Here is a 21,533-nt window from a genome sequence, read left to right as displayed (position 1 = left end):
AGTTTGGGTCTGTGTGTGTGTGTGCGTTTGTGTCTGTGTGTGTGTGCGTGCTTTAGTTTGTGTTTGTGTGTGTCTGTGAGTGCGTGCGTTTGTGTCTGTGTCTGAGTGGGTTTGTTTGTGTGTGGGTGTGCGTTTGTGTCTGTGTGCTGGTGTGTGTATGCGTGCCTTCGTTTGTGTGTGTGTGTGTGGTGCACATTTCCATGTGTTTTATATTGTGTAGCATTACATATTGTCAAAAAGTGTTCAATTGTGCTGAATTCCTTTGAAGTGAGAGTTAGATATCAGTCACATTCAGACGTTCCACCAATCCTCAGTTACATAAAAACATATACCTCTGAATATGTGGACATAGTTTTTCTGGACTTTAACATCAAGACTTTTTTCTACCTGGACCTTTTTCCATTGAAGACCCGTGTTCTAGGGTGCAGGACGGGGAACTCAGTCTCTTCTGTTATTGTTTTACTTAAGAGCGGGACGACCAGAACTAGAAACCGGTTCATCAAAGTGGAGTTTTCTCAGTTTTCCAGTGATTTGAGGCTCAAACCAGAAGATGGGAAAGGCGGCTTCAGACCTTCAGTTCTTGTGGACTCAGCAGGTGCTCCGCCTGGCTGTGACCTCTGACATCGGTCATAAGCACAGCCTGATTAACACCTGCCTAAAAAGCTTGACATGCCGCCCTCTGTGGCATTTCATGCTGTGGCAGAGGGAAGCGTGACTCTGCCCTGCTCCCCACTGCCAGTCCCAGATAAACCCCGCCCCTTCAGAGGAGGTGTGAGGCAAAAGTGTGTGAGGCAGTTTGTGCTGCCTATTCTCGAAATAACCTGTTGATCCAGTCGGCTGAACAGTGGCTGTCAGAAGGCAGCAGACGGCTCCCTTCTCCCTCCTTCTCTAGGATTTCCTCTGAACTGCGGCTGAGTCACGGCAAGTCTCTGGCTTTTGTGTTTCCTTTTCTTTCACTCACACTGAACGGACACACAGCACCGATTCACGCTCTCACCGCCTCCACCTGTGTGCCACAGCATGGAGTTAACTTTCTTTAGTCAGCCTTTCCTCCTGATGCCTGGGAAATCCTCTCATTCTGGGCTTTTCTGTCATCTTCATCCGGCCACAGATTTTTTCAGGTCACAGAAGCTCAAAGAGGAGATTTTTCTGTCTGTCTTGATGGAAACTGAAGTTATGAGTACATTCTGCAGGTATTTGACCAGTTAAAATGCTGGTTTCATTCATGAAAACAGAGGTGTGTTTGGAGTCTGCTGAGGGCTCCTGCTGCGTGATGACATGTGGGCGTGACTCTTGGCTAATAAACAGCCTTTATGGACTTCATTAGAGATTAGTGAGACGCCAACACTTGGATAGAAAGTACCTTTCCAAATGATCCTAAGGCTCCGTGACAGGTTTGTTTGTCTTTAACCTTTAGTTTTGGGGTTTCCATTGTGATTTGCTGCATGAGTTCAGGGAAGTGATGAAGATGGCATTGCAAACATCACTTTGTGGCTGCGTGTCTCGTCTTGTCAGTTACTACAGCGCAGTGTGATCTTTTCTCAACATCAGGTCACATGTGCTGCACGTTTTAGACTCTAAATGCAAAGATTTGCAGATGAAGAGGAATGTTTTTGGGTTTAAATGAAAGCATTCCCTTTTTTATTCTAATGTTTTCCCCTTCAGTTTCCACCTGAAAATCTTACCAACACTCAGACCGTCCAGCTGTGCACGGCTGAGATCAAAACGCACAAACTGCTGCTCAGCACCTTAAACGGGAGGAAATGAGGCAGTTAGCCAGTTAGGGGCAGGATTTGGACCATTGCAACAGCACCTCATCATTAGGGTAAAACGACATGTCTCCAGACAATCTAAACCAGAATTCAAATCCGAAGCACGGCCCAGCAGCTCCATGCAGTAGAGGATGCAGTCCTGACCTGTTTGTCAACATTTTCAATCCTTTCTTTTTCACATATTGTACATCCTTGATTGAAACAACGTATTTGCTTTTGTGCTACTCTTGTTAGAGGGAAATGTTGGAAATGTCCCTTCATTACTAAAGCAGAGCCAGCATGTCTCAAGGACAACTTGTTGCTTTGAGCGACTCTAAAGTGGATTTCTTGTTTCCAATCTCTCAGGAATGCAGACTTTGGTTTAGAAGAGAGCAAACTGGAGCTGATTGCAGGCTTTCTGAAGGATTATTGAAAACAACATTCTCTACTATCTATCTATCTTCAGTCCTTGACCCTCTTCAGGGGTTTCAGAGGGACTTCTGTCCTGCTTTTTACTGACTGAACACAGAGTCTGGCCTCCTTAATCACTTCATTTTCAGTTGTTTGCAGTTTAAAAAGGAAAATCTTTCTGAAATGAAAAGACGGTAATTCTTTTTCAAGCCTGTTTAAAAGCTGATTTTGAGGAGGACTTTTGCACAGCGCTGTGATCGTTTGATTGTTGCTGAGACTTTAGTCATTATTGGAAGGAAATGGTGAAAACTTCCATTGAGACAGTTTTCCACCCACTGATGCTCATAAAGATCAGCTGTCTGACACTGAGGCCTCAGCTCTGATGGATGAGCATCAGGAACGTGTTCAAACGCTGCCTTTCTTCTGGAACCAACAAACACGCCTCTTGGAGAAATAATGGCTTTCTGCAGGGTCAGAATAAACGAAGGCATTGTCTTTGGTGTAAACGCAGACAGACAATGACAACCACACCCTTCATCCTTTGCTCATCATCACTTTCTCCTTGTGATTTAAGCACATTTCCTCTGTGGCTTTGAGGCTCCCCCATGTTTACTCTACACACTTAAGTTTCTGCAAAGACAGCGTCAGAAAGCTTCACGGAGTGTGGCCGACAGATCCTCTTCCTGGCAGGTAAAAGAAATGCTGGAGATGAAGGATGAGAGGAGGAAGAGGCAGCAGGAAACAAATGAAGATGAGTTGTGACGAAAGGGTTCGGGCTTCAGCTGTGGGTCTTTTTGGACCACTAAAAGAATCACAAGATAATCCTCTAGAAGGCTGCTCAGGCATGTTTTACCTGACTGTGTGTCTCTAATTATACTTTCCTCTTTGCAGTTTCTTGCATTCATGTTTTGGTGATGCCAAACCACCCAGAGTGATTCAAAGACCAACCTGCCACAGAGGAATGAGCGGCACTGAGGCCCCCCTGCACGAGTTTCTGTGTCATTAGATGGTCCTCGATGCCTGGAACCATGTCACTGATACCAACCTGGGCCTGCCTCCTCCTCTGGGTCAGCACGGCCACACAGGACAAAACGCCCGGTAAGACACAAGTGCCCCTTTGTGCAGCGGCTCCAACTGATGCATCTGCAGCAAAATGCCAGACTAAAGGCATTCTGCACTGAAACACGACACAAGCAGCAGCAGCAGCAGCAGCAGCAGCAGCAGCAGCAGCAGCAGCAGCAGCAGCAGCAGCAGCAGCAGCAGCCAGGGATCTGTGCTGTTCACCGCTGTAGCTGCACACGCTTTTCCAGAGCAACCTGTAGCTGATTAGTCAGAGCATGTTCATCCTTTTCTCGCTTAATCGGGGCAAATTCTTCCCGTCAAAGAGCCAATGAGCTTTCAGGAAGTTAATTGTGAGTCGACAGCTTCAGTGCAGCCCAGATGCCTCAGTGGGAGGGAAGCAGTACAGTAAATTCCCTTGTGTCATAAACTTGTAGTCAAAGGACTCTTTCAGGCATTACAACAACAGCAAGTGTTCTGCCCCATTATATTATTAATCCCCAGAGTTCAAAAGACTGTGAGGTGAAAAAACATGCAGGGTAAAATCCCGACATTTCCCATTCAGCTAATTTAAAGTTTAATTCCTGCCAGTGCTCAATTATTTACACCCAAAAGACTTTATTTCTCTCTGAAAATTCAACTCTATGTTCAGTGTTGCTCTAACACTGTGTAGAGAAGGACCACATGCTATGTGGCTCAGAGTTAAAATCCACTTTAAGTGTTGCATTAACATTCCTGTTTTTACTGTGAAGCAACACCAGCATGACACAAAGAAACCAATGCTTTAAAAAGAATCTGAACCAGATCAGGACAAAAACAAAAACAGAGCAGGAATGAAACCCGATACAAGGAAACAGAAAAATAGAAGGCCAAACAGCTAAACAGGAATAACAATGAGCCTAAAATGACACACTCACAGTGATGCCATTCACAGGTCGGCTTTAAAACATCTGAGACCCCCTCACAACAACCATCCCATAATAATGATCCAAATCCTGGATGAGTTATGTTTGACACGTCTAAATGAAAAGGGAAACGATTGATTTTAAGGCTGCATCTGTGAACCGAAGGTCCAGTCTTTGATAGAAACAAATTTCTCTGCAGCTTCCTGATGCTGTAAAAAACCCTTTCAAAATAAAACACCCAAATCCAGATTTCACAGCTTTTTCAAAACTATTTGAAAACTTCAATGTGTTTGACATTTATATCTCAAACAAATATATGTTTTACATTTATATTATTTAATAGATTAGTAGAATTAATAGATGTATTTCATTTAAACAGATAACTTTAATGGGGATTGTCTGTAATCCTTAAACAGCACTTTGGTTTAGGACCAGTAATGCTTGTAAAAACTAACTATGGTGAAGTGAGAAAACTTTAGAGGAACCACCTTCGTTCCAGTGAGACTTCACAGAAATGGAGAAAACTGAAAGCAGAAGGTTTCAGGGTAACAGACAATAAAAGCTGTGAAGTTAAAATCAAGTTAGCAAAAGTCTGTTTGCAGAAGGTTCTGACACAATGAAGGGAAAACACTGCGGATCAATTCAGGTTAATCATTTTTTTAAGTAATCAAATGAATAACAAGTTGAGGAGACATTGATTATTCTGCTTTCAGTGTAGAAAATGAACAAGTTCCTTTAAGGCTAAAGCCTCATGGGGACGTTTACGGTTTATGGTAAAGTATCGTGATTTCTGCAGGCCAGAAAACTCCATTCATTCCCTGCTAGAAATCACTGAGAAATAGATGGCTTTTGTAGTTTTATGGTCTGCTTAAATTCAAAACCAAATCCTAAATTGAGCAAACGGCCAGAACAGTAAAAGGCAGAGGGAACATAGTGCTGACCACAACCAAGCATTTCTGGGAAACCTTTGTTTGAAGGAAAGTTTTTGGCCTGTTGCTCACTTAAAGCAGCAACTATGAAGCTCAAGCAAGAACCAGGCAGCTGTTTTGAAGGAAACCCTCCAGAACAGAAGGAGGAAAACCCACCAGACCGTTCAGAGAGCTGCAGGTAAAAACCCCAGACCCAACGATAAACCCTGCAGACTCAACAGCTTCACGAGACTCAATGACAACAGCGACTGTTATCTTCTGACAGAATTTTATGTTTGCCAACAGTGAAACTGAGGCAGACGAGTTAGCTGTGATGAAGACCTGAAGACGGCAATTCGTCTGTTCAAACAAGTGTAGACAAGTCGGCCTCTGAGCTAAAGCAGCCTTTCCTTCTCAGCAGAAGCTACAGTTTGGGTTTTTTCACATATAATGACACATTTTACTGAAACACCATTGGCATGTTTTTCCTCAGAAAGAGAGCTTTCATGCTTCCTCTTGTTCATGGACGAGCTGCTGACAACAAAAGACTTGGTTGTCTGACTTTATTAGATCATCTTCTGGGATTGGATGATGGTGAAAAAGTTGGTTCCTGCAGTTCAGGTGACGATCTAACTATCCAAAGAGAGGAATAACAGTCAGCTGTGGTGGACCTGCTTTTTTTCCCCTCTCCATCTCTGAGTTATTTTTCCATGTGTTGAACACAAACAGTGCTTCAGCTTTGTCTGCTTCTCCTCTAAAAGCTGAGAACGGGAGCAGAAGAAAGAATTTCTTTGAAGAAGTTTTGATAGAGAGCCGTTTGTGGCAGACACGGCTCATGTCCAACAGGTTACAGTTCATGTTTGACCACCTGGAAAATCTGGACCAAAGTTTCGTTGATGATTTAGATAAAACACTAATATTCTGAACAAACGTCTTCTGAGTCTTCATGTGACCTTCTCTGTCACCAGGTTCAGTGAACTCAAAATGTTACTGAGAGAGACGATCACAGCCCCAGTTGAGCTCCACAAAACGTACCTGTGATGTCCAGAGAGGCCAAACAAAACACTGATCACCTCAGATATGCAAATAAATGCTGCATCAGTAAAGTTCTGCTTTGGACCATGAAGGCCTCTGAGTGTCGGCGTGTGGACAGCAGACTGACTGAGAGACTTCAGCAAAGGAAGCTCTGCTTTCAGCCAACAACACATAACATCAATAAAAGACATCACAAATGACATTTATATTAAATAATAAATAATTAAAAATATTACTAAAATTATTATGAAAAAATATTATCAAAAATGAGATTCTTATTAAATAAAGAAATAAATATTAAATATCAAATAAATACAGCTGCAAAAGTGTAAAAAAACATTACAATTTCTTTTTCAAAATACAGAAATAACTAATGAAGTTCACACCAAAAACAAAAACAAACAACTGTTCAGGAATAAAAAACAATTTAAAATTGAAAAAACAACAACTACAACAAAAGAAAATAAATAAATGAGTGAATGAAAAAACACCCTGGGACCGTGGAGTGTCACTTTGACACGGTGTTGAGGCGCAAGAGCTGGTCAGCGCCTCTACAGTTTGGTGTAGGGCAGGGGTCGGGAACCTATGGCTCGCGAGCCATATATGGCTCTTTTGATGGTCACATGTGGCTCGCAGACAAATCTTTAATTATAGTTTTTTTTTTTTCATTAGACCAGTCCTCGGGCGCGATGCGATGCCAGAGGCGCGCAGTAGTAGCAGTGCGTAGAGAGAGAAATCTGCGCCAGCGCTATCAGTTACTATTATCTATTATTTCACAGAGTTTGTACCAGCTGGAAACCTGTGAATTGCCGTGGCTAAAACTGCGCTCCCGTCTCTGAGAAAGAGCGCGCAGATGCGGGGACGGGATGTGTGAGGGAGAAATCAGAGGGTGGGGCTGAGGTGTTGTGGGGACCAGCAGCAGGTGAATCGCGCAGGGATTGTAAAAACGTAAAACCCGCTTCCCGTCACTCACTGCAGCGTGTGAGTGTGTGTTTGGCTCCCCGTCTGCATGTGAGGAGTCTTTGTCACATCTACAGAACATTCAGACCTACGATGACGTTTAAAGTCTCAACGCCTGAACGAAGCAGAAACTCACCACGTATCAACCAGACTAGACCATCAACAAAACTACCACGAGAAATACTCATCATTTATTAGCAACAGAATAACAATGTTATTAAAAAGAATCCACAGACTTATTGTACTTTCAAAATGCTGAAATTAAATCAAATGCACACATTCATTTGTATATTTAGTTTTAAACAAATTGTCGCGGACTGAGTTTAACTTGGCTGTTGGGCCGCGTTAAAAGTTCTGGAGTTCATTGAACGCGTCAAGCAGAGATCTGATTGGCCCTCAGTTCTGTCGCTCAGCCTGTTGTTAGGTAGTTTGGACCAATGGGGTTCAGCTATGGGCCGAATAAGGGAAATGGGAGGGCTGCAGCGGTAGCAGGGGAATATAAAGTTGGGAGAAGCGCTCTCGTGTCGGCGGGAGAGATTCAGGAGTTGCTGAATGAATTGTACGGCGTTTGTTGCGATCTGCAGTAATCGGAATAAAGAACTTTAAAAGAGGTTAAGTCTCCGTGCCTCAGTGTGGGGAAGGGACACTACATTATTGTATGGCTCTTTCGAAATTACATTTCAAAATATGTGGCATTTATGGCTCTCTTGGCCAAAAAGGTTCCCGACCCCTGGTGTAGGGGGTGGGAGGGGTTATCCATGATGGATGTCAGCTTAGCTAACATCCTCCTGTCCACCACCTCCTCGATGGACTCAAGTGTGCAGCCCAGGACAGAGCCGGCCCTCCTAACCAGTTTGTTAAGCCTCTTCAAGTCTCTGCCTGCACTGCCCCCCGCCCAGCACACAACTCCATAAAGGACCACTGAGGCCCCCACAGTGTCATAAAAGGTCCTCAGCAGCTGTCTGCACACGCCAAAGGACCTCAGTCTCCTCAGCAGGTGAAGGCGACTCTGGCCCCTCCTGTACAGAGCATCCGTGTTGTTGGACCAGTCCAGTCTGTTGTTCAGGTGCACACCCAGATATTTAAATGTGTCCACGACCTCAATGTCTGAACCCTGGATGTTCACCGGTGACTGTGATGGTGAGGACCTCCTGAAGTCCAGGATCAGCTCCTTTGTCTTGCTGGTGTTAAGCAGCAGGTGGTTAACTTCACACCAGCTAACAAAGTCAGTGATGACCCCCCTGTACTCCTGCTCATCCCCCCCTGATACACAGCCCACAATGGCACTGTCATCTGAGAACTTCTGCAGATGACAGTGGTGGGAGTTGTAGGTGAAGTCTGATGTGTACAGGGTAAACAGGAATGGGGAGAGCACAGTCCCTTGAGGTGCCCCCGTGCTGCAGACCCCCACATCAGACACACAGCCTCACAAACTGTGGCCTGTCTGTGAGGTAGTTGATGGTCCAAGCAGCCAGATGTTGGTCCACACCTGCAACCTCCAGCTTCCTCCTCAGCAGTGATGGCTGAATTGTGTTGAAAGCACTGGAGAAATCAAAAAACATGACTCTCACAGTGCTCCCAGGGGCCTCCAGGTGAGACAGGGCCCGATGCTGCAGGTAGATGATGGCGTCATCCACCCCGATGCCTGGTCGATATGCAAACTGCAGCGGGTCCAGTGCTGAGCTCACCTGAGTGCGGAGATGGCTGAGGATGATCCTCTCCATAGCCTTCATCAGGTGGGAAGTCAAGGCGACAGGTCTGAAGTGGTTCGGTTCCGTAGGACGAGGTACCTTTGGAAGCGGAACCAGGCAGGAAGTCCTCCAGAGGACTGGTACCTTCTCCAGTCTGAGGCTCATATTAAATATGAACAGCATCACCACACAGAGCTGGTCTGCTCACTCCCTGAGGAGCCTGGAGGTGATGCTGTCAGGGCCTGTTGCCTTCCTGGCCTTTGTTCTCCTTAACTCCATCCTAACCTGATTCAGGGTGAGGCAGAGGGGGGTTGGAGGATGGGTGGGCGGTGGCTGGTCTGGTGCTGTGAGTCGTTGGGGGGGTCCCTTTGCTTCTGTTGGAAGAAGGGGAGAGTGGACTGTTTGGTGCTGAGGTGGTAACAGCTGCAGCTGGGAGGAGACGCCTGAGCTGGAAAGGTGTGAAGAGGGGGCCGAGTGGGTGGAGACTGGGGGCTGGGCAGAATCAAATCTGTTAAAGAACAGGTTCAGTTCATTTGCCCAGGCTTGGTCAGCTGTGACCTGGCAACCATTTCCAGCCTCAGCATGTCCTGAGATGTGTTTCAGATTTCACAGTTTCACGTGTTTACTTCTAATGTTCGTTTTTCCTGTGTCAGATAAGGTCATAATCATCACCAGTCTTCAGTCAGACGTGTCCTCTGCATTCTGTTTCAGAAGTGGCGGTGAAGTGCTTCATTTCCGAGGACTGCGTGCTCCCGTGCAGCTTCCAGAGCGGTGCTGGGGAGACCGTGGAATGGTTCAAACAGGACAAGCTGATGTACAAGTTTGAGCAGAAGACACAGGAGCGCTTCATACACCAGCAGCTGGCTGGGAGGGCCTCTGTGTCCCCACAGCAGGTTTCCCAGGGCAACGCCACGCTGGTCCTGAAGACGAGCAGCCTGAAGGACAGAGGAACGTACAGGTGCCATGTGAACAGCTCTGCAGGTCACCACGATGCAACCGTCATCTTGAGGGTGGAAGGTAAATGACGCCAGAGGAAAATGTTTGGGGAAAAGCCTCTTCTGCTCCTCTAGTCCTCAGCAGCAGAGCAGGACTCTGTGGGTTCAGCTCAGGGTCAAAAAGGAGTGGTCAGTCCTCTGGGGAAGATTTATTTCATTTCTCCACACCATGTGGCGCCTTTGTAGACAACAGAGAACAAACCTGTCTGCTTTATTTGTCTAGGCTGCAGCTAACCAGGCAAGCCTGCTAAAAACCAACAGCCACATCACCTGATCCACATGTTCACAAACACACAACGCCTTAAGTGTGCGTTGTCAAAGCGTTACCTACAGAAAAGAAGAAAAGTGAAAAAGTGACGGTTTTGTTTTCTGAAGAAAACTCTGAATTTGACTTTGTGTCACTCAGACACTTTACGATTCCCAGAGGTCTGTGACATCACAGTCCCGGCTGAGTCTGTGACTCCGCCCACCAAGGCCGTCTGATCAGATCCCATCAACTCACATGGCTGCACATGATCACCATCTGCTGCCCTTGAACAGAATCATGACAAAAACGTCTCAGGAAGACTTCAGGAGGCGTCTGTGAGGAAATTCAAGCTCTCAGAGTTTGTCTGAAGGATTTTTACTAAACAAAATGACCAGGAAGCAACTGAGACTGTGTTTTACAGAAGTATAATTTCAGTAAAATTAACAGGAAAAGAGGTGCACAGCTTCCTTCTTTATCTTCCCAAGCAGAGTTGAAACGCAACAATCCTTTCTAACAAGAGACACAATAATCCAGTCCTACAATTCCTTGCAGGAACGACATTCAAAACAAGGTCACTTTTGATTATCTGACAAATTTCTATTATTGTGCTTTAATGTATATTTTTGACCTTTGTTTTGTGCAGTGTCCTTGTGTTTCTTGAAAGGCGCTTTTAAATAAAATGGATTATTATTTTTAATATTATAAGGTGGATAAAGACAGCCAAGAAATATTAAAAATTCACAAAAACATTTTTGAGAATTCACCTTCAGTCTGCAGGTAAAAACGAAATTTGATAGCTTTTTTTTCCATTTCATAGTCTAAGGTTTGCACCATAAGGCTGTTGGGATTTAATACGTTTCTTTGCTTTAGTTTGTTTGCTACCAAATAGTCAACTTATGGTCTATTTTTGCACTGTGACTGTGATAAAAAATAATTCAGATTTATTGTTGTTGGATCATTGTTAACCTAAAGGTGTTGGGATACGTCTAGTTTCTGGAAAACGTTTTTCATATCATTAAGTTGGAGTGTAAGGAAATCTTGAAAAATGGACAGAAACCTGAATAATTCAGGCTTCAACGGATTGTAGTGAACTCTTTAGCAGACACGGTTTGCTTAGATGTGGGTGAGCTCTGCTGTTCTCTGCTTTGCAGCAATGCTGGCTATATCAGGCCCTGACATTTACAGTCTATGATTAGAGCTCCTGAAAGCGTTTAATCTTCTGGGACTGTTTGTGTGTGCAGCCCCCATCAGAGGACTCTTTCTGGAGATGTCCAGGCTGAGCGGCTTCGAGGAGATGAAGTGCATCGTCCAGGATGTCTTCCCAGCCCCCCGGGTAACCTGGGAGACCGAGCCCCCCACATTGGAAGCCTTCAAGCCGTTCACGCGTATGACCGCCGATAAGAGAGGCCTCTACACTGTAGACAGCCGTCTGAAGAAAATGGAGGGAAAACCTGACCTCATCTACATCTGTAAAATGACCCCCCCCTACGGGGGTCCGGCCTGGACCTCCTCCCTCAGAGAGAGAGGTAAACATGTCTACATGTGTCGCCTCAAATATCAAAGCTAATGGTCTGTTTGACACACACTTGATCTAAAACAGCTGATTCCAGCTTCTGGAATGAGCACACCTGATTCAGGTAAACAGCAGCAAGGAGGGCAAGGACACCTGGAGAACAGGCAAGAAGGTAGACGTGGAGGAACAGGCAGATCGGACTTTACAGCTCTGCACACGGAAAAAAGAAGTAGCTTAAAAAAAGGGGAAAAAACAGCGATCTTAAGAAGAAAAACTCCAGATATTAAAAAGATCTGTCCATGCAGAAAGTCATTTTGACTTAACAAGATCCCAAATGTAGAACCAGAGTTTCACACAAGCATTCAAAAAGAAAAGTAAGCTAAAAAAAAGCAACTGTTAGAACGACTTCAGATTGTTCTACCGCCCTGAAATAAATATTTTTGTATTCATTCTAAGCAAATAATTTGTATGTTTTGAGTTTTTATGAACCCTATTGTATTTTATTTGGATCATAGCAAAAAAGAAACTAGTTTAATGAGTAGAAATGACTCAATTTAGAACAAAATAAGAACTAAAGGAGAATATGATCTCATATAAGTCGATCCATTCTAATAAATCCTCATTAGAATCTCAAACCAGCCCTTTTTCTTAGAACAGAAATCTACAGTTTGGTTTCTAAAACAAAGACAGTGAATGTAAGTCTTAGCTTTAAAATGACATCATCAAGACTGAACAAAGAAAAATCACAGTAAATTAAAAACAAATCTTTTATTTAATCTTTAAAAGGTTTGAAATCTTTACATGGATAAAATAGTTTGCAGTGTAGGAGAATCAATCCTGTTTTCTGTGTCAGGTTTGACTAAACACATTTTTTCCTTTCAGCTTTTATGAACTTTTAAAAACTTAATGCAGATAAATAAATGCTCATCAGAAACGTGAACTACACTGAGCCTGAACACAGAAACTGATGACTGAGTCGACAGCTGTGGAAGTACAATGACGGAATACAAGAAGGTAAACAGTCTCACTGACCTGAAGAGGAAGACGTTTACACAAAATAGGTTGATTCAGAAAATGTACAACTCTACTGTGATGGACTTAAATGCAATGAAAAGCACAAATCCTCAGGGTCAGACGCCAGCATCTCCGTTTACATGAACCTGCTCTTCTGTCTCCACTGGCGAGTCTGAGAACAGAGCAGCTCTTTCAGAAATCTCTGAGGTTCTTCTTCATTCCTCATGTCTGAAGGAAACATAACAAAGACCTTCTGGAGTCCTAACAAATAAACTTCCTTCAGTGTCTCCTTGTTCTGAAAGCAGGTTAGTCCAGGTTCTGACTGAGCACACCTGATCCAGACAAAGACTAAATCCATCCTCCTCTCTTTCCTCAAAAACAGTCCATCACCCTGTCATGTAGATTATAGTCTTCAGTTCCATCCAGAAGTCCTTTTCTATTCCATCATCATTGCTGAGAGCTTAGTCTGACCAGTTGTGTTTCTGTAGGTTTTGATTCACTTTGGAGCCCAAAATGTCCGCTAGATAGACGCAGTGGACACGGGGGCGGTCAGTCCAAACACACAAATCTGCACGGCTGCTTCAGGATTCACTCAGATTTTTCTGATAAAGGAAGTCAAGGAGATCAGTGGGAGATTTTCCTGCTAGATCCTCCATGGATACATTACAGTTAGGGGTGCTCCGATCAGGATTTTTGGGGCCGATCACCGATCCCCGATTGCTGGAAGCTGTATCACCCGATACCGATCACCGATTACAGGGTCTATTTGAAGCCTTCTATTTATCATGTAGCATAATTTTTTAAACAATATTTAACAACAATGCACATTAAGTATTACAATTAAGAGAAGACAACGCATCATGAATTGACAACTGTGTATTTATTTGGAAGCAACATTTCCAACAAATTAACTTAGCAGCATGTGTTTGGTTATTAGGAACAACTTAGGACTTGACTAATACAACTTTCCTGGAGAATATATAAATAAAATAAGATAAGACATAACATAACATCTGAGTCTTTAAATTTAGCTTTAGGCTACTTTTAAAACTGCAACAAAAAAGGCTATAGCCAAAATATTGTTTTAAGTCAGTCAGACATTGGTTATTGTAAAAGACCATTTCAAGGAGCACAGGTAGTAAAGTGCACAGCAACAAAACATTCTAATAACTAACAACTTCCATATCTGTATATCTATAACAGCTTTCTGAGATACTCATTCAGATTTTGTGGGCATTTAGGGAGGTAGAGAGAGGTAGAAAAAGAGAGAGGGGGGATAGAGATTATTAGATTGCCCAAAGCTTACTTCTTAAGCATCAATGGCAGATTTTTCTTTATAAATATAAGCATCTCTGCATTTTTGGCTGACAGCTTGTTCCTCTTCTCATCAATAATATTCCCTGCTTTGCTCAAAAGTCGTTCGCTATCAACACTTGTACACGGTGCACAGAGGTAGGTGCGTGCTGCTTGTGCGAGAGTGGGAAAGCGGCTTTTATTGTTCTGCCAGTAAACAAGTGGCTGTCCACTTTGAGCGATAACTGGCTCTGACAGGTAGAAATTCAATTGCAATGATGCTGAGCTGGTGTTTTCACTGCTACCACATTCCTGATCTCCACCCAACAACTCAGCATACATAGCATGCAAGGAGCCGGTTCTTGGTACTTTCTCTGGGGGTCCGGACCCGCTTGCAGCCAAACTCGCCTCACCATCCTGCTGCTCCAATCCAGTGGCCAGGACATTAGAAAGCAGTCCACGTATCTGGGGCTTGACTGCGTCAGAAAAATATCTGTCTTTGTACCTTTAATTTACAAGAAAACAAAACATTCATTAATTTATTTAAATTGAATTTGAATTTGTCAAAAATCAGAATCAAAAATACTTTAATTATTTGGTTACAGTTGCTCCATGTTAGAAAAGAAATATGTAACAGCACAGAGAAATTACAAGAAAAATGCAAAATCTATACTAAGAAAATGTTCTATTATTTAATTTTGAAGGTTATGATTGGCTCTTGCTATGATTAGTCAGCCTAGCATACTCCAAAAAATATGCTATTTTATTATTATTATTAATCTTATTAATAACTCTTCTAAATGTTCATGTTTACAGCAAATTTAACAGAATTTGAAGGAAATACCAGCCTACCCAAAATAACACAATTACACTATTTCAGTAATAATAGCTTCTTGTATCAATCATTTAGACCAAATATGCCTATTCTTGCTATATGAATTAAGGAGCTTACTAGAATAGTCAAAAATATATATATTTTTATCAGTTATGAATTAAAACGTTTGAAATACTCATTTGCATGCTCTTTAATACGCTCTGACGCGCGCGCGCACACACTCACACAAACAAATGTGTAAAATAAGATTTCTCACCTCGGATCGAGGATTGTAGCAATGCTATACAGGCGCTCACATTCAATGTCACGGAATGTTTTCTGGACCGCTTCCAACAACGTGGCTTTTGAAGTTTTTACACCGTGGTCAGTCTCTGCTGTCTTCTCAAGAAGACGAGTTAAAGCTCTGATGGATGGTATAACATCTGCAGCCGATGCAGTGGATGAGCTGATCTGCTGTGTGAGCTCTTCAAATGGGGCGAGTAGCGAAATCATATTTTCAGCTAATTTCCACTGGCTACTGGTGAACATGGAGGAGGGTAAGTCATAGTCGGCTACATAAGCACACAGGGCACGTTTCTGTTCCAGCAGACTCTGCAGCATGTATACAGTACTGTTCCACCTGGTAGGTACATCTTGCTGTAGTCTCTTGATAGGCTGGCCCAGTTGTTTCTGAATACTTTGAAGTTGTGAGTAAGCAAGCGGGGAGTGTTTGAAATGACCGACGATGCGTCTTCCAGAAGCGATTATATCAGCGATGCTGCGTTGTGACATGACTCCCTCGGTCACGGCGAGCTGGAGTGAATGCGCCATGCACGGCAGGCTGGGTAGATGGGCATCCCTCATGGCCTTTTCCATGTTCTTTGCGTTATCCCTTAGAATAACATGCACTTTTTCCTTCGGGATTCCCCATGCTTGAAACATGTCGCTGAATGCAGCAACAAGAGCCTCTGCGGTGTGTGACCCTGAAAACTCTTGAGAATGTAGAACAACTTTTTGTAGTTCGAAGTTTTGATTAATGAACTGCGCAGTGAGGCTCAACATGGACATGGGGCATACACTCGCACTCCAAATGTCACTAGTGAAACCAATCGATGTTATGTTGTCCTTCATAAGGCTGTCGACATATGTAAACACGGTTTGGTATAACTGCGGCAGGCACACATCAGTGAAATATTTACGCCCTGGCAGAGTGTAACGTGAATCTAAATAGGACATGAGTCGCTGGAACCCTTCGTCTTCCACAACAGACAGAGGCTGGTGATCTAGGCAAATGAATTCCATTATTTTGTCTGATATCTCTTTATGCTTCTTACTGTCCCTGCTGTAGGGTTGCTTTCTTTGAAATGTCTCTGTTACTGACAGCTGAGTGAGTGGCGCTTGAGTTGCTGAACTGTCTCGCTCTCTCTTTGCGCTAGCTAACTTTGAAAACTGCTCATATTCCTTTACGTGACTAACCTTCAAATGTCTGATGAGGTTGGTGGTGTTAAAATGTTTTGCGTGCTTTCCGCCTCGTGGGATTTGCTTGGTACACACGTTGCAGATTGCTAATGTATTATCTTTTTCGCACACCACGTAGAATTGCCAGACGGTGAAGCCATTTTTAGCAGCGCGTAAAAAAATCGTCTCGCGAGTTTTGCGTCATCTGATCGGCTTTTCTGGATCGGCCTTTATAGAGACGACCGATCAAACATCCCAAAGCTATAATCGACCGATTATGATCGGCGACCGATCAATCGGAGCACCCTTAATTACAGTCATCTGTGTTTTTAACTGAAACACATCAAAAAGTTCTCTGTCAAACTGGACGAGGCTGCTTGTAGTGACTTCCTGAAATTTCTGTCCAATCAGAAGCTCTGAATACTGTGACGCTGCCTAAACCTGCTAGAAGGCCTGCTGACACCAACTCAGAACCTGATTGGTTGAAGGAAATGAATGACCAACATTAATTTTGCATTAGAGGACCATAAAATCGGATACTGAAGGCAGCTCTGACCCTGCCTAGCAACAAACAGAGCTGAAATGCGATTGGTTAAATGCTCCAATATGAAAATCTGTTGGAAAGCAGCATAACATAACATTTGTTTTACTATTGTTTTTATTGTATTTTATTACTTTTTTGTGTTTTGATATGATTTTATTCTCTTTGTAAAGCACTTTGTGACTCGCTCTGGGAAAAGTGCTATGGAAATAAAGATATTCTATTCTCTTCTCTTCTCTTCTCTTCTCTTCTCTTCTCTTCTCTTCTCTTCTCTTCTCTTCTCTTCTCTTCTCTTCTCTTCTCTTCTCTTCTCTTCTCTTCTCTTCTCTTCTCTTCTCTTCTCTTCTCTTCTCTTCTATTCTATTCATAACCATCATGAACACAATGAAAGAGAATGGACAGACCATTTGTAATGGTTTAATGAGTATGCATGGACAAACTATAACTAACACATGATTTAGATATTTCTTAGGCCTTCAGCAAAGGCCTTGAAGGCCCTGACGGCCCACCACTGCATTGTTAGGGTTCAGAGACGACGCTGATCTTCAGTCAACATCCAGCTCATAAACTCAAGAGACACACGGATGCACCAAGAGCTGAACCCAGTTCCCCTTATTTTCTGTGAACTTTTTTCAGATGCGTTCATCTCTTTTGTGTTCTCTGACAGAAATCAAAGGATCCGAAGGCAAAGACCTGACCCTCCCCTGCAGTGCCCCCATATACCTGAACAAGCCCTCCCTCCAATGGACCTTCTCCTCCAGCAATGAGTCCACCCAGATCCTCACCTACAACAGCCAATCAGGACGCAGCATCACTTTGTCGCCCTGGGAGGAGCAGGTGGAACTGGACATCTACAATGTTCATTTTGGAGACGGATCTGTGCGTCTGATGAACCCCCACCGGTCACGTAACGCCGGGGGCTACACCTGCGTGTTCTCCACGCCGTACAGCTCCCACACCGAACGCAACAAAGTGACCTTCAGTGCTGGTGAGGATACACAAACACAGACGTCTCCTGAATCTGTGGAAACCTCAGTGCAGAGATCCACACAGTTCTCCATTTTCTGTTCAAAAACATAAACGTCGGGAAAAAAAAAGCCAAACACTTTTGATAGAGACATTTGAAATAATCTAAAAAAATATCCCCAAACTATTCTAGGTTTCTAAAATTGGCTTTTCACCTTTCATCTTTGTGTGCTCTTAAAATTACAAATAAAGTTTCCTGCAGGTTAAATGGAGGTCAGTACAACAGAGAAAATGCAGAGTCAGCAACATGTTCACCTCAAAGCAAAAAGCTGATTCTTAATGCGAGATGCGCCGGCCTTTAAAATGACTTGAAACATCCTAAATATAAATGAAAGACTTTATACTACTATAATATACTACTTTATAGTACTAATGATGGAAGAAACTTCACTGACTTCTTGTTTTCAGACTGAAAGTTGCTGCAGGAGCCTTGAAATCCTGAATATGCAGAATATTTATCATCTTTTGAAATGTACACATTGAGCTCTTTAATGCTTAAAGTGACTAAAACTAGTCTCTGTTTTATGGTAAATTCCTGTAGCATCGACGGAACTTTAGTTTTAAGTTTGTTTCTTTAGATTGCTTTGAGTTATTTTTTCTAAGATTAAAATAGTAAAAATGAGCTAAATGATATGATTGTCTTGCTGGACAGAAAGTTCAGACTTTTTCCAGAAGATAATTTTTGAAATGTTCTTCTAGGAACTAGGAATCTATGAGCTTTTACAGTTTTTCCTGTTGGGCATGGGAAGCCATTTTTATGAGAAAAGACAAACTTTAAAAACATCAGAAACATATGTAAACTTTTTGTGTGTCTTTTTTAGTGTCTGTAAATGAAAAACAGAAATGAGGTGAAGTTAACCATCAAACTGTGAAACTTTGCAATCGTTTCAAGCAACATTTCAAGTTAAAAACACATTTTTTAAAATCCTCCTGTGATGTTCAGGAATCCATGTGTTTGTGTTAGTTACTGCAGGTCAAGAAGGTTCAGAGAAGGACACTTCTTTCTGGTGGATCTTCGGTTTGGTGGCTGGACTGCTGCTCCTGGTTCTGACCGGACTGTTTGCCTTCCTGAAGCTGAGAGGTAACCATCAACATGCTGAAAGAAAAGCACGCTCACTGCAGAGAACACGTCTCATCCAAACGTCTGAAGCATACAGACATAATACATGTGTGCTCCTGTGTTTGAAAGTGGTCTGAGAACACCGAAGGGTTTCGTTCTGGTCTGCGTTTACAAACCACCAAAAACTGGTTTTACTTCAAACTTGAGCTTAATCAGCTGCTGCAAAATGTTCCTTTTTCTGTCACATGATGGCGCTCTCTGTTCTTTGTCTCTGTCCACAGCAAAAAAACAGAAACTGACGCACAAAAGTGAGGAAGAAGCTGAACTGAACGCAGTAAGAGGTTGGTCTTCACAAACACCAGAAGCACTTCAGAAACTGTCCACTAGATAGAGCCAGAGCATTCCTGAAATGATGGAATGGAATAAAAGTCACTGTCACAGACAGGAAGCAGGTTGTACATATTAGATAGTTTTTTGTTTGTACAATACAGTTATTTTTTTAAATCATTTTTTTACCCTTTCTGTATCTTGCTAATGTCTGATTGTCTTTGCTTCTTTCTTCATGCTGACCAGCTTTGAATTTCCATCAGTTTTTTGTTTTTCAGTCCTATTTAGACACTGACAGTGTAAAGGTTTCAAACGGATGTTTCTGAAGAAATCCTCGTCAGAAAGGTTTTAATGCATGAATGTGTCAAAGAAACTAAAAGAAAAAACACACGAAGAAAAACAAAAGCACACAATGGTAGTGATGCATTAGTTATCACTGAAACATCTAGACAGGGATTTTTTGTGTTGTTGACTCAGAAGAAAAGCTGTGAGGAGAAATGAGCAGAATGAAATGACTGCAGCTTCATTCCTTTCTGAATACAAAGTAACTGTGGCTCATTTTTACTGAAAACTTGCTCTTCTTTTCCTGATTTTCTCCCTGTTGGTGTTTTTTCAGCTTCATCTCCTCCAGCAGGACAGTAGCTTTACGGAGAGGACAGTCTAGAGGACACAAGGAGCTCCAGCCTGACCGTTGGATCAGAACTGCAGACCCGACAACCACTGAGGAGAAGCTTTGAGAAAGGACATGGAAGTGTTCTGATCCCAGTAGTTTTCTGGTTTGAGAGCAAAGACAGAAGAACGGCAGCTGTACGTCACACTGTTGCTATAGAAACACTCCTGAATGAAGAGGTCGTGTCTCCTGACAGGAAGCTTTTCCTGTGAGGAAACCTGCAGGAAACATGTCTTCTTTCTGAATTCACCATCAGCTTCAGATCTGGACGTTAACACAACGAAGATGAAGATGAAGAAGACTGCACTGAGACTGTATAGACCACCAACATCCAGAGTCCTGATGATGCGGCTTTAATCAAACTTCTTGATCTTTTTGAAAGGAAACAGTTTAAACTGTGTATTGATGAATCAAGACAGATGAGAAGTGAGTTTTCGTGTATGTTTTTCATCATCATCATTGAACTCAGGGAAATGTGACACTTCATCTACAGACAGAAACAGCTCCAGCATTTAATTGCCTCTCAGCTTTATGTCATTAGTCAGATTAGAGGAATGTGAATCACAGCTTTTTGTCTCCTCAGAGAAAGTACACACAATATGAAAATATTGAGTGTAAAAACAGAGGAGAGAAAATCCAAAGAAAAATGAATTCTGAATGTGTTTCTGTCTGATGATGACATGAACTTTGGTATAAAAATGACCTGAAACCTTAAGGAAACTGAGAGCCAGGACTAATGTGATCTGTCAGTGTGCTTGTTCAGGTTGTAGCCCCTCCCCTTAGATAATTACCTCTGGGATAAGCCCCCCCTACGCCCAAAGTGAAGCTGAAGCGTGTGTCTGCAAAGCTCGACTTTCAGATTTCTCTTAAAATTATCTGGAAACCTTTGATGATAAAGGAGCTTTGGGGATGGTTCAGAATTCCAGAACCAAAAGCAAGAGAAAAAAAACAGTTTGAGTTTTTGTTATTGTGAGTTTTGTTGAAGGACTTGGATGAAGTCATGCAGGAGATGAATGACTTGAACCAATTTTGTGTGACCATAACAGATTACAGATGAACTGTCACAGTTTGTCCTCATTTGCACAGAATAAAACACTGGGGGTGTAAATATGAATCAATTTCTTTTCCTGCCATCCAACCACATCAATCTGAGGCAAGTGGTTAATCGAATCAACTTGTATCGTAAAAAACAGCTTCCATATAAAATTATAAAATACCGTTTGAGTCGTGGTAGGTTTATTTTACTATAATGTAAAAACGACCAAGTGGATCAGCATGGCAGAACTGGCGGTCCCAGCGGTCCAATAGCTCCCGGTGCGTGCGCCCTCTTCACATCATCATCAGCTCATCTGACGAGTGGTCTGGCGGTCCAAATGTGTCCCCCCGTGCGTACAGGCCCAGTAGTTCCCATAGTGTGCACCATGCTCCCAGGACACGCAGGTCCAAGCGCCCCTGGGGCGTGCACCCTCCCAGCCAGGTGGGAACCTTTTCCCAGAGTCCAAACCTTCCTTAAGGGAGCGCCAGTTTTCAGCTCTTCTCTGCTCCTACATGGTCTCTCAAACAAGAGCAGGTGCATCCAATTAGGGGCGTGTCCACATGCAGCAAGCAATGGGTTTGTGAATCACCGCCTACATGCAAAAACACCCAATCATGCAGTTAGTCTCTGTCCCACCTGCTCACATCAGCGACCACAAACTATGATACAAATCGAATTGTTGTTAAAAATAATTTTTAGACCCCTTCTAAAACACATTAAGCTGCTTTTAAACTGTAACTAATTTTTTTAAAATGTCATAAAATTATTGTATATGGTTGTTGTTTGACTCTGACCTGCATTAATGCTCTCAGAAATGTT

At 42.9% G+C, this 21,533-nt stretch overlaps 3 protein-coding genes across 4 annotated transcripts in view; 1 reads left to right on the top strand and 2 right to left on the bottom strand.

The window, feature by feature from the left end:
* The window catches only part of LOC105353610 (hemicentin-1-like), a 703,897-nt gene that overhangs the window by 470,445 nt on the left and 211,919 nt on the right, over nucleotides 1-21,533 (bottom strand). The window lies entirely within an intron of this gene.
* Nucleotides 779-20,786, top strand: LOC105353597 (HERV-H LTR-associating protein 2). Of its 2 annotated transcripts, none has more exons than XM_023950049.1 (8): nucleotides 779-921; nucleotides 3,054-3,260; nucleotides 9,432-9,737; nucleotides 11,204-11,488; nucleotides 17,263-17,583; nucleotides 18,586-18,702; nucleotides 18,963-19,022; nucleotides 19,625-20,786. In XM_023950049.1, exons 2-8 carry the CDS (start codon nucleotides 3,179-3,181, stop codon nucleotides 19,648-19,650), a joined length of 1,197 nt encoding a protein of 398 aa, XP_023805817.1. In that variant the 5' UTR covers nucleotides 779-921; nucleotides 3,054-3,178; the 3' UTR covers nucleotides 19,651-20,786. The 2 variants fall into 2 exon arrangements, with proteins under 2 accessions (XP_023805817.1, XP_023805818.1); XM_023950050.1 differs by lacking the exon at nucleotides 779-921 and adding an exon at nucleotides 1,279-1,394.
* Nucleotides 13,229-17,254, bottom strand: LOC111946606 (zinc finger BED domain-containing protein 4-like). The gene is made up of 2 exons (XM_023950046.1): nucleotides 14,874-17,254; nucleotides 13,229-14,287 (listed from the first exon to the last, which is right to left on the bottom strand). The coding sequence occupies exons 1-2, from the start codon at nucleotides 15,896-15,898 to the stop codon at nucleotides 13,792-13,794; spliced, it is 1,521 nt and encodes a 506-aa protein (XP_023805814.1). The 5' UTR covers nucleotides 15,899-17,254; the 3' UTR covers nucleotides 13,229-13,791.

Source organism: Oryzias latipes, chromosome 20 (assembly GCF_002234675.1).
Source record: "Oryzias latipes chromosome 20, ASM223467v1".
In the NCBI taxonomy this organism is placed as follows: Eukaryota; Metazoa; Chordata; class Actinopteri; order Beloniformes; family Adrianichthyidae; genus Oryzias; species Oryzias latipes.
This window is presented reverse-complemented; position numbering and strand designations above follow the sequence as displayed.

Coding starts and splice junctions, on each gene's coding strand:
- LOC111946606 (XM_023950046.1), bottom strand. CDS start 15,898: ATGGAATTCATTTGCCTAGATCACCAGCCTCTGTCTGTTGTGGAAGAC. Junction 14,288..14,873: donor GCTACAATCCTCGATCCGAG/GTGAGAAATCTT, acceptor TGTAAATTAAAG/GTACAAAGACAGATATTTTT.
- LOC105353597 (XM_023950049.1), top strand. CDS start 3,179: ATGCCTGGAACCATGTCACTGATACCAACCTGGGCCTGCCTCCTCCTC. Junction 18,703..18,962: donor TGCCTTCCTGAAGCTGAGAG/GTAACCATCAAC, acceptor CTCTGTCCACAG/CAAAAAAACAGAAACTGACG. Junction 19,023..19,624: donor TGAACTGAACGCAGTAAGAG/GTTGGTCTTCAC, acceptor GTGTTTTTTCAG/CTTCATCTCCTCCAGCAGGA.